The sequence below is a fragment of the Chiloscyllium plagiosum genome, unplaced genomic scaffold, assembly GCF_037043375.1.
Source record: "Chiloscyllium plagiosum isolate Xiang-an unplaced genomic scaffold, Cpla_swu_hap1 HiC_scaffold_20, whole genome shotgun sequence".
Lineage (NCBI taxonomy): Eukaryota > Metazoa > Chordata > Chondrichthyes > Orectolobiformes > Hemiscylliidae > Chiloscyllium > Chiloscyllium plagiosum.
Window position 1 is genome coordinate 15,798,766 of NW_028270158.1, and position 12,385 is coordinate 15,811,150.

The window sequence follows — 12,385 nt, forward strand, 5'->3', positions numbered from 1 at the left end:
AAACTCAGTCCGGAGAGGGGAAATATTAGCCATTCTTGCTATCTCCTGGCCCCTTTCCCAGTCCTGACAGAAATGGAGTCAGGGATTAAGATGGAGCTGTTCCAGTTGTCACACAGTTGTAGGTAATTTTAGACATTGAGCACGTTTCGCCTTGCCCCCTACCTAATGACTTTTGCCGCCTGCTTGAAACCCGAAACCATCTGTTCCTGCCCATCCACCAGCCCCTGCTTTCTGTACCCATTTTGGAGGTGAAGAAAGGGTACCATTAGTTAAAGGCTGGTGTATATAGGCATCAAGAACCAACAGTTCACCTCTCCAATGTTATAGAGCTCCAGTAGATGCCTTAAGAGAAAACCTGTTTGGAACAACACTGTAACAGAGCTGGGTGGGCAACTCACATTAAACTGTGTAACCGATGCCCCAATTACTCCATCCATGCACAGAGGAAGGTGTGTGCTGTATCCCCTGTGTAGACTGGGAGGGTAAAAAATCTGTAAGGAGTGTACACCTGTCCAAAGATGTGCAGGTCAGGTGAATTGGCCATGCTAACTTGCCCATAGTGTTAGGTGCATTAGTCAGAAGGAAACACGTCTGGGTGGGATACTTTTCGGAGGATCAGTGTGGACTTGTTGGGCCAAAGGGCCTGTTTCCACACTGTAGAGTATTTAATCTAATAACTGTGTTCCCAAATGCTCCGTTATGGTGGAGACACTTACCGACTCAGAAGGAGCACTTCTGAAGAAGAGTCAGTGTTCGTTCTGTTTCTTTCTCTGTTGCTGAGATCCTCCAGCAATCTGTGTTTATTTCAGATTTCCAGCATGTGCAATATTTGATCTTTAATCGCTCAGCCGATTCCTCTCCTGTATCCCGACAGATTTTCGACTCAGACAAAAACCACACGGATCACGAGGTGTGTTTCCTGGACATCGCTTATGATGAGATTCCGGACCGTTACTACAAGAGTTCAGAGGTGAGTGTCCCTTCGCGGGTCCAATCGCGGGAGTTGATGCTGACCGACCAGCTCACAACGCTGCTTATTCACAATGCATTTTCCCATTTTGTTGATGTTTTCACACAGTGAGGCCGCTGCACCTTAGAAATGAGCCTTTCTGTGTTTGTGTTACTCAAGAACTTACGCTTGGAACATTGACACTCCTGCTCCTCGGATGCTGCCTGACCAGCTGTGTTTTTCCAGCACCACACTCTTTGACTCTGGTTTCCGTGTCCACCATTAATTAAGCCTCTCTGCATAAGTCAGTCTGCTTTGGGCAGGGGAAGGGTGTGGCGAATGGGCTGGTTCTGTCGTGGGCACACTCCTGTCTGTGTACACTCCTGTCTCATTGAGCTGAGCAGTAACCTCACCTTTTCATTGGTGTATAAGATGCTGTGAAATGCTGTTTGCCAGCATGCAGGCTGTTTGATTCTCAGCAAACTTAATTTGGAGTAGCACAAGCAAAATCTTTCTTGTCCATATTCCAGGTTCCTTTATCCCTTTATTCTGTGAAGTGACTCCACTTGTTGGAACTGGATTAATAATCTGTGGAAGGGCAAGCACTTGTTGGGGGAGGATGCAGAATGGGCGATGTATGTCACCTAGGATCACTGTGAAAAGAAAAAAATGATTTGCACTTTAACAGCACCTTTCACATCCCCAGAATGACACATCTTACAGCCAATTGGTGCACAGCGAGGTCTCAAAAATAACAACACACTAAATTGTTTGAATGATTGAGGGACATAAATGTTGTTCGAAAAGTGTGGCAGTGGAAAAGCACAGCAGGTCAGGCAGCATCCAAGGAGAGTCACTGTTTCAGGCATTAGCCCTTTCATAATGTTGACAAGGCACTGTGGGGTGGGAAAAGGATCTTTTATGTCTCCACTGAACCCAAAAGACAGCACCATCAACCACGTGGCCCTCCCTCAGTGCTGCAGTTAAGAATCAGCCTAGATTGATCATCCAGCTCCTGGAGTGGCATTTGAACCCAGAACCTTCTATTTCTGAGGGAATAGTGATACCCTCCAAGCTATGGCATCCCAATAATGAAGGGCACTTTGGCCCGATGGTGTGAGAGTGGTCTTCTGGATGCCGGGATGGAAGGGAAGCGGGGAATGTCAGTTATTTTATTTTTTAATATCATTCATGGGACATTCCTGTCATCCCTAATTGCCGCAGAGGGCAGTTAAGAGCCAATGACATTTCTGTTGGTTGGGAGTCACGTGGAGGCCAGACTAGGTGAGAATGGCAGATTGTCTTTCCCTAAGGCTATTAGTGAACGAGTTGGGTTTTTCCTGACACTGGTCATCATTCCAGATTTTTATTGGATTCAAATTCTACCATTTGCTGTGGTGTGATTTGAACCCAGCTCCCCAGAATATTTATTGGTTAATAGTCTAATGATTAATACCTTTCCATTACCATTACCTCTCCAATACACAACATCAGCTAATGACCTTTCCCAATGTCTAATACTGATCCAGTTTGTTTCACTTCCACTTGCCCTTTGAAAACCTTTAACATGGCCAGGAGATTGTTCACCCTGTTTCCCTGGCAATGTAACCATCGCCCACTGCTTTTCATCAGTTCTTACACTTCATCAAATGAATGTCTTGCACCAACAGGACCTCCGATATTTTGCGTCGGTGAAGACTGGACGGGGTCCGCTGAAGGAGGGTTGGAGGGATGACCCCTCACCCGTCATGTGCTCATACAAACAAGTGACAGTCAAGTTCGAAGTCTGGGGTTTGCAGACAAGAGTGGAGCAGTTTGTTCAGAAGGTGAGCAACACCGAAAGGTGATTGTGTGCCTGTTGTGATTGTTTCCTAGGATCACTCACTTCTGTTTGCGTTTGATGTGTTCAGGTTACCTCAGAGTAATTATCTTAATGATACTCTTAACCTCCCCATTGCACCTCAACGTCGTAAAGATGAAAGCTATAACCAAGAGCAGAATCAAAAGTTGCTTCTATAGATTCTAAGCCCAATTTTCATCTTGCTGTGCTGGCAGTAAAGGGGCAGGCACACAGTTAAAATACTAAAATGTTAACATTGCTCAGATCATTGAGTATAGGAGTTGGGATGTTACGTTGAGGTTGTTCGGGAGATTGGTGAGGCCTCTTCAAGAGTACTGTATCAGGTTCTGATTGCCCTATTATAATATCCTTCCTGTTAAGCTGGAGAGGGTTCAGTAGAGATTTACCAGGACATTACTAGGAATGTGGGCGGCACGGTGGCACAGTGGTTAGCACTGCTGCCTCACAGCACCAGAGACCCAGGTTCAATTCCTGCCTCAGGCGACTGACTGTGTGGAGTTTGCACATTCTCCCTGTGTCTGCGTGGGTATCCTCTGGGTGCTCCGGTTTCCTCCCACAGTCCAAAAACCTGTAGGTTAGGTGAATTGGCCACGCTAAATTGCCTGTAGTGTTAGGTGTAAGGGAATGGGTCTGGGTGGGGGCGGGTCTGTGTGGACTTGTTGGGCCGAAGGGCCTGCTTCCACACTGTAAGTAATGTAATCTAGGAATGGAAGACTTGAGTTATAAGGAGAGGCTGGATACATTGGGACTTTTTTCACTGGAGCGTAAGAAGAGAGGGATGTTTGAGTATCAAGGGTTCTGTTCACTCTAAGCTGGATCTACGGGAGTTGGATCAGTGTCAAGTCCTCTCCACATGTAAATAAAGGGTGACTTGGTGACAGGATACTGGCCTCTCTGGAATTATTTCTGTTGCACAGTGAATGCCTTAAACTGCTCAAAAATGATGAGGTCATCAAATGCTGTTGCAGGGGCAACACTGTCCTCGGTTTCCTTACTGAAATAGATCAGTAACGGCAAATATCTGAGTTATTCATTCATGGGATGATGTTAGTCCACTTCAAGAGGACTCTGAAAATGGTCAGTTTTTCTCCACATAAGGTCAGGTTTTAGTTGCTGAAGTTGTTTGCTGTTGAATCGTTTCCACTGGCTTTATCATCTGCTTGGAAAGTATGTGACTGGATTTGAAAGAAAGCCCTCAAGATTTTTCTGAAGCCAACATTTACAAGCCGGAAAATGAAACCACTTTATGGGATTAAGGGAGCACTGATTAAATATAAATGTCTTCATGGCAGCTTGACAAAGAGCTGATTTACTCACTCATCTGGGATCTGGGACAGCTGGCTTCATGGAGTTGAGCGTCACACACATATTCACTGAGCTACCATAGAATCCCTACAGTGTGGGAGCAGGCCATTTGGCCCATTAAGAGCCAAAGAGCATTCTACCCAGACCCACCACCCCATCCCTGTAACCCTGCATTCCCCATGGCTTATCCATTTAACCTGCTCATCCCTGAATACTATGGGCAATTTAGCATGCACATCTTTGGATTGTGGGAGGAAACCGGAGCACCCGGAGAAAGCCCACGCAGACTTGGGGAAGAACGTGCAAACACCACACAGGCAGTTGTCTGAATCGAACGTGGGTCCCTGGCTCTGTGAGGCAGCAGTGCTAACCACTGAGCCACCATGCTGCCAGGAACAGGAGGATCCCAGGTTTGATTTCCCAGTCTTTGCTGAGGCATAGTGTGGTGATTCATGTTAGTACACCTCCCCCCACACCATTTGATCTGGGGAGGAGCTAGGCTTCCTACCAATCCCCTGCTCGACAACATATCTAGATAGAGATCAAAGGCAGCAGTTACAACTGAGCCACTGGGGAGAACACTCCTTGAGTCTTTGGATCTGACTGCTGGTTTTCCACCCAGTCTGATATCTCTCGCTGTTGATTCACAGAGAGTTAAGTGAGGCAGGAAAGAAAGCAATCCATCTGATCCATGAATTTTCAACCCTTAGACCAAGACGCAAGGATCAAACTCCACTAGGACAACTTCCTGGTTTGCTTGCCAGCTTCTGTACATGAGTAATGGGGAAAAGGGCAAGGGACTGTTCATCACAGGAACAGGAGAATAATTGCAGGAAAGAAAAGGGGCAGGATGCTCTGATCCTGGCGGTAAGATCAGGAAAAGACTGATTGATGATCTCCCAGCATTTGTAAAGGATTTATTCTCAGAGTGATGCATGCAGGAAGTATGGGTGGATTCTCAATGACCTCATTTCCATTCTCACAGTTGCTGCTGGGATTTGGAATGTGTCAAACTCCCCAATGACATCCTGAAAACCGCGTGAATGCCGGAGATACTCAATAGATCTGGCAGCATCTGTAGAGAGAGAAATGGAGTTAATGTTTTAAGTCCTGTCTGATCCTTCTTCAGACCTGATGATGAGGAACTGGGACAGAGTGAATAGGAATGACCTGTACATGTTAACAGAGGGATCAATGTCCGTAGGGCGTGGATTGAAAATAATCGGGAGAAGGATTCAAGGGAAGTTGAGAAACTCTTCCACCTGGATGACGTTGGGGGATCTGCAAGTCGCCTACAGAGGTTGGGAGAGATGGAAAACCTCAAGAAATTTAAAAATCGTTTGGTAAAGCCATTGATGTACCATAGGCTACAGGGCTACAGGTCAAGAGCTGAAGGTGGGAAAAAGACTAGATGGGCCCAATGGATGGTTTTTGGTGCAGTTAATATGTTCCTATAAATTGATCATTACTCACCTGTTTCTCCCACAGCCACCCAAACCCTGTCGGTCTCTGGTAACATTTTGCATTTTTGGAATCAATTCCTTAAATGGTTATTGCTTTGGTCTCTTTCAATGCTACAGATATGAGTTACTGGTCTGACTTCTTATTTTCACATAATTGTTACCAAAGAGTAACTGAGGACATTTGCAACCTGCAAAAATGGATTGGAATGATATTTAAACCAATTGTACTTCGTTAAACAGACTGACGGATGTCCGTGTCAGAGTTAGACACTAGACTGGACCGAAACAGAACAACTCTGAATCTGGATGGAGTTCCTTGGCAGTCAGGCCATGAACTTTGTCCATGTCCAAGAACCACAGTGGAGCCCCCTGCTGGTTGTTCTCATGCATTACATCGGGTGAAAGTAAAGGGTGGATTTTAATGCCCTTCCTCAACCCTGATTAAGTAACTGGTGGGAAGGGTAGTTTAAGGTCCTATCTTACTGCGACACAGATTGCAGTGGATGGGAGTGGCACACTAACTGTGAGAAACAAATCAGTGTCTGGATTGTGGGCAACCAGAAGCAAGAATCTGTCAGTTGCAGGCACTCAGTGGCTGATTGAGAGACCCCATTACCCTTGCTGATCAACAATGCACCCGACCTATGAAGATATTAGATGTGGAATGGTGGTGGTGCTTCCTACAATAGAGTTGTTACCCTGTCATTCTGATAGACTGACCAGCAGAAAATAATCAAGAATGGAATACTGGTCTCAATATCTAGAGGGCTGGAGTACAAGGATGCAGACATTATGCTGCAGTTATACAAAACCCTGGTTAGACCCCACTTGGAGTAGTGTGAGCAGATCTGAACACCACACCTTAGAAAGGAGACATTGACCTTGGAGGGAGTACAATGTAGGTTTACAAGAATGATGACTGGACTTCAGGGGTTAAGTTATGAGGAGAGGTTATACAATTTTAGGCCTAGTTTTCTCTAGAATTTATAAGTTTAAGGGGTGATCTAATCAAAGTCTTCAAGCTATTAATGGGAAAAAGAGAGTAGAACCAGGGACAATAGTCTGAGAAGAAAGCACTTCTACAGATAAATGGCAGTGAATATGTTATCAGTTCATTTTAAATCTAACTTTTTTTTAAGCAAAGAGATTTGGGTCAAAGGCAGGTATATGTCGATAGGCCACAGATCAGCTATGATCTCATTGAATGGCCTACTCCTGTTCCTGTATTCCTCCTCCTAGTATGATGGATGCCTGCATATCAGGAGTCCTTGGTTCCAGGGAAAGCTTGCTGCTGGTCTGGCAATTAATCTGAGGCCAAAAGAGAAAATGCTGGAAAATCTCAGCAGGTCTGGCAGCATTTGTAAGGAGAGAAAAGAGCTGACGTTTCAAGTCTAACTGACCCTTTGTCAAAGCTCTTGCCAAATCTGAGGGGCTTCTCTGAAAGAGGCAAGACCTGGGTGGGGGGAGATTAGCTAGCCCTGGTTTGTGAGAGGGAGAGCAGGCTGAGAAGGAGAGTGCTTCATGGTAACCTCAGCTGGTGTGGGAATTGAACCCATGCTATTGATGTTTGCCACCCAGCCAACAGAGATAAACTCCATCCTCAGCTTTGAATGCCAGCCTTGATTTGGAATAGGAAAGATACCTCCACATCAATAGACTTCAGACCCAGGGGTTGCTTTGGGAACTTTTCTGTTGAACTTTTAAGGCCCTTTTGTATTTGGCAATTAAGGTAAACCACTACTGGGATTTTCAAACTGCCTATATTGAGCTGTCATAATTGTGACACACTTGTCTTTATGCTGAATGTTTAACAGTCCTTTATTGTAATTGATCCTTGCAATCAAATGAGGGCTTTTTTTTTGAGCATGTTGCTGTGGAGATGAAACTCCATTTCTGCCCTTGGCTTACAGTTTGTCTTCTCTTTTGAAAATGTAATTACTTGAGCTAGAAAAGGTGTCATTAGTTAAACTCGTCTAACTGTCGATCTATGGGAAAATAAAATCACACTTCATATTATCACGATTTGTTTCAATTTAAAAATAGCTTTGTAATGCTCCAGATGCCCTGCTGTTAATTACTATGAAAATTCATAAGGAAAAGCAAAGTGCTGTAGTTGCTGGGAACGTGCAATAAAAATGGGAACTGCTAGAAATACTCAGTAGGTTTGGCAGCCTCTGAGGAGACAGGAACAGAGGTAAATCTTTCAGTTAATGAGCTTGTGAGAGTTGAAGGAAATTGCAGATTTTAAGCACAGTTTTTAGCATCAGTACAGACTTCTCAAGTATTAAAGTAGTCCGAACCTACATTCAGCAAGACCTGAACAACTTCCAGCTTTAGACTGATTTATAACGCCAACATCAAAGCAGTTACCAAAGTTCCAGGTTGACCATCTTCAGCAGGAGAGAATCTAACCATCTCCCCAAGGCATTTAACATCAGCAACATCCTTGGGGTCACCACTGAGCAGAAACTGAACTGGACCAGCCGGATATGTCATGTGGCTACAACAGCAAGTTAGAGGTTGGGAGTTCTGAGGAGATTAACACATCTCCTGACTCTCCAAAGCCTGTCCACCATCAACAAGGGACAAGTCAGGAGTGTGATGGAATACTCCCCACTTGCCTGGATGGGTGCAGCTTCAACAACATTCAAGAAGCTTGACATTATCCAGGACAAAGCAGCCCATTGAACAACACCTCATCCAACACGTTCAGCATTCTCTCCCTCTGCCAGCAGCACACAGTGGCTGATGCTTGCATTATCTGTAAGATACACTGCAGCTTCCTTCAACAACACCTTCCAAACCTGTCACCTCTGGAAACACACACAGCACGGTGGCACAGTGGTTAGCACTGCTGCCTCACAGCGCCAGAGACCTGGGTTCAATTCCCGCCTCAGGTGACTGTCTGTGTGGAGTTTGCACATTCTCCCCGTGTCTGCGTGGGTTTCCTCCGGGTGCTCTGGTTTCCTCCCACAATCCAAAAAATGTGCAGGTTAGGTGAATTAGCCATGCTAAATTACCTGCAGTGTCAGGTGAAGGGGTAAATGTAGGGTGAATGGGTCTGGGTGGGTTGGGCTTCGGCGGGTCGGTGTGGACTTGTTGGCCCGAAGGGCCTGTTTCCACACTGTAAGTAATCTAATCTTAAAAAAAACAACTCCACGACCCTGCGGCCGACCACTTCAACATGCAAGTTCGGGGCCTCCTCTACTGCCAAATCCTAGCTACCTGACACCTGGAGGAAAAGTGCCTCATGTTCCACCTTGGCACCCTCCAACCACACGGGATCAATGTCAATTTCACCAGTTTCCTAATTTCCCCTTCATCCCAGAGCCAACCCTCCAACAACTCAGCACCGCTCTCTTGAACTATCCTACCTGTCCATCTTCCTTCCCACCTATCCGCTCCAACTCCTGCCCTGAACTATCGCCATGACCCCCCACCTGTATCTACCTATCACCTTTGCAGCTACCTTCCCCCAGCCCCACACCCCTCCCATTTATCTCTTTGCCCACCCCCCCCAAACATTCCTGATGAAGAACTTATGCTCGAAACGTCAACCCTCCTGCTCCTTTGATGCTTTTCCAGTGCCACACTTTTCAAACTTGTCACCTCTGCCAATCTAGAAGTAACATTTCCCTCAAGGACCCCCTTCCACACTGGGTACTGCATCTCCCGCTGTCTGCCTCCCAGAAGTGCCCTCTCCCCAACTATTTGTTTTGATTTGATTTACTACTGTCACGTGTACTGAGGTACAGTTAGGAGTGGTGCCTTATATGCTTTACAGGCAGATTGTACGATACAAGTGCATCAAGGTAATGGAACAGAGTGCAGGATACAGTGTTACATCTCCAAGAAAGTGTAGAGAGAGCTCAACATTAACATTAAAGAGGTGCATTCAAAAGTCTGATAGCAGTGGGAATCAAGCTTTTAGATTAGATTACTTACAGTGTGGAAACAGGCCCTTCGGCCCAACAAGTCCACACCGACCCTCCAAAGCGCAACCCACCCAGACCCATTCCCCTACGTTTACCCCTGCACCTAACGCTACGGGCAATTTAGCATGGCCAATTCACCTAACCTGCACATTTTTGGACTGTGGGAGGAAACCGGAGCACCCAGAGGAAACCCACGCAGACTCGGGGAGAATGTGCAAACTCCACACAGTCGCTTGAGGCGGGAATTGAACCCGGGTCTCTGGCACTGTGAGGCAGCAGTGCTAACCACTGAGCCACCGTGCCGCCCATGTGCCACCGTGCCGCCCATATCCTAAATTGATCTATTCCAATTTGCCAGCATTTGGCCCATATCCCTTCCTGTTCATATACCCATCCAGATGCCTTTTAAGTTTTGTAATTGTATCCGCCTCCACCACTTCCTCTGGCAGCTCATTCTATATCAAGCTCCCTTAGAACTTAAACATCTACCAATCTCTGTTGTGAATCTACTCAATGACTGAGTGTCGGCCGCTCTCTGGGGTAGAAAATTCACAAGATTCACAGGCCACTGAGTTCAGAAATTTCTCTTTATCTTAATCCTAAATGCTTTTAGCTTCTTCTCAGACTCTGACCATATGTTCCAGACTCCCCGATCAGGGAAAACTTCTTGCAATTTCCAAGCAATTTTCAACATTTTCTTTGAACAAACAGTCCGCTGATATTCAGAGTATGTGTAAGTGTCAATGTTGAAGAGCAAAGTTACACAGTGTCTGTGTGCATAATTACAAGGGGCAGTAAAAGAGATGACTTTGAGGTGCCGGTGTTGGACTGGGGTGGAATCTGTTCATACATATATACAAATGTTTGTATCTTCTTCCCAACGGAAGATGGTGGAAGAGAGTATAACCAGGGTGGGAAGGGGTCTTTAATTACATTAGTTGCATTCCTGAGACATCAGAAAGTATAGATGGAGTCAGTGGAAGATTGGTTTGCATGATGGACTGGGCTGTGTTCACAACACTCTGTACTTCCTCTTGTCTTGGGAAGAGTAATTGCCTATCAATCTGTGATGCATGGTAAAAATTGGTAAGAGTCATTGTGGACATGCCTCCTGAGAAAATAGAGGCATTGTTGCGCTTTCTTAGTGTCAATGTGGTTGGACCAGGACAGTTTGCTGATCACTCCCAGAAACTTGACAGTCTCTGCCAACTCCGCCTCAGCATCATTGATGCAGACAGGGCGTGTTGTCCACTCCACTTCCTGAAGCCAATGACCAGCTCCTTTGTTTTGCTGATGTGTGTATAAGGAGTATAGTGTGGGGCTGAGTACACAGCCTTGCAGGACACCAGTGATGAGGATTATCATGGGGGAGGTGTTGTTGCCTATCATACTGACTGTGGTCTGATCGTCAGGAAGTTGAGAATCCAGTTACAGAGGGGGAGAGCAGAGACCTGAGTGTCGGTATTTGCAGATGAGTTTGTTTGGAATTATGACGTTGAAGGCAGAGCTGTCGTCAATAAGTAGAAGCCTGACGTAGGTGTCCTTATTGTCCAGATATCCCAGGGATGACTGTAGGGCCAGGGAAATGGCATCTGCCCTGGATCTGTTTTGCCAATAGGCAAATTGCAAAAGATCAAGGCAGTCTGGGAGGCTGGAATTGATGTGTGCCATGAGCAAGCACTTCATAATGACAGAGGTCAGAGCCACTGGGTGGGTATCATTGAGGCACGCTGCATCATGTTTCTTTGGCACTGGGATGATGCTGGTCTTTTTGAAGCAGGTGGGAATTTCAGATGGTATTAAGGAGAGTTTGAAGATGCCTGCAAATACTCCCGCCAGCTGGTCCACACAAGATCCGAGTGCACAGCTAGGAATTCCATCCAGGCCATTCGATTTCCACAGGATTACCTTAAGGAGGTTGATCTAACATCTGCGGCAGTGACCGTGGGTACAGGTGCATCTGAGGCTGAAGGGATAAGTGATATTGTTCCACTGCCCTTCTGTTCAAAGCAAGCATAACCTAGCTAACCTCTGTGCCAAGGTGCCCAGCTCATGCTCCCAATCCTCCTCTCATCGTACCAATGACTTCACCCCTTCCCTTCTCCCACTTTTTCTGGTCAAGAAACTAGGTACTGTTTGTAGTTCCATTTCTGGCCACTGATGGCACTGGTGGGACAACAGAGCTGCAGTCCAATCAGATTGGCCATCAACCTTGAGGTGGGACTTTATCTGGGTGTGACTGGCGGCAGTGAACTCCAATCAGTTAACACTCCTCAGGGTGTGAAGTCGCTGTGGGACAGCCAGTATCCCCACTGACTCTCATAGCAAGGTGGAAAACCCTATTCATGAGAAAATATTTCTGTGAATCCTCAACATCTTCTAATCACCGGCACAGAGATGTTATTACCCACCAGTGACGTGGGTGGGACTTGAATCTGGGTGTCCTGGTTCAGAGATAGGGACAATACCACACCATACGAACCCTCTAGTGTGTTTTATGCTCTTAATCCTTTGAGAATTTCCTGGATACATTGTCAAGTTCCAGGACGGCTGAATGTGACAGACCATAAAGTTCAACTGCAACTGAGACCCTGTTGACAGATATAAACAATACTCTTCCCACAGATAATAATGTCTGATTAATGGGAAGCAGCAGGACACAGGGTTATTTTGAACAGCACAGAATTATACACGGTGGTGGCTGCTGGTATTTTCTTCTGCCTTGATTTCTGGGACATTGCCCAGAGTGAGGCAGTTTTCCACAAGGATGTTTATAGAATGAGAGCTGGGAGCTAAGGACTCGACTTTGAGCAGTCATTTTCATTCAGATAGACTGTTGGGTGTGAGAGCCCAGCGTTTGGAAACTTTATAC

At 46.0% G+C, this 12,385-nt stretch overlaps 1 protein-coding gene across 1 annotated transcript in view; it reads left to right on the forward strand.

The window, feature by feature from the left end:
- The window catches only part of LOC122560829 (cytoplasmic phosphatidylinositol transfer protein 1-like), a 206,365-nt gene that overhangs the window by 142,513 nt on the left and 51,467 nt on the right, over positions 1–12,385 (forward strand). The window contains exons 7-8 of the mRNA XM_043711972.2: positions 875–970; positions 2,620–2,775. Coding sequence (XP_043567907.1) covers positions 875–970; positions 2,620–2,775 — 252 coding nt within the window. The remainder of the gene's footprint in view (positions 1–874; positions 971–2,619; positions 2,776–12,385) is intronic.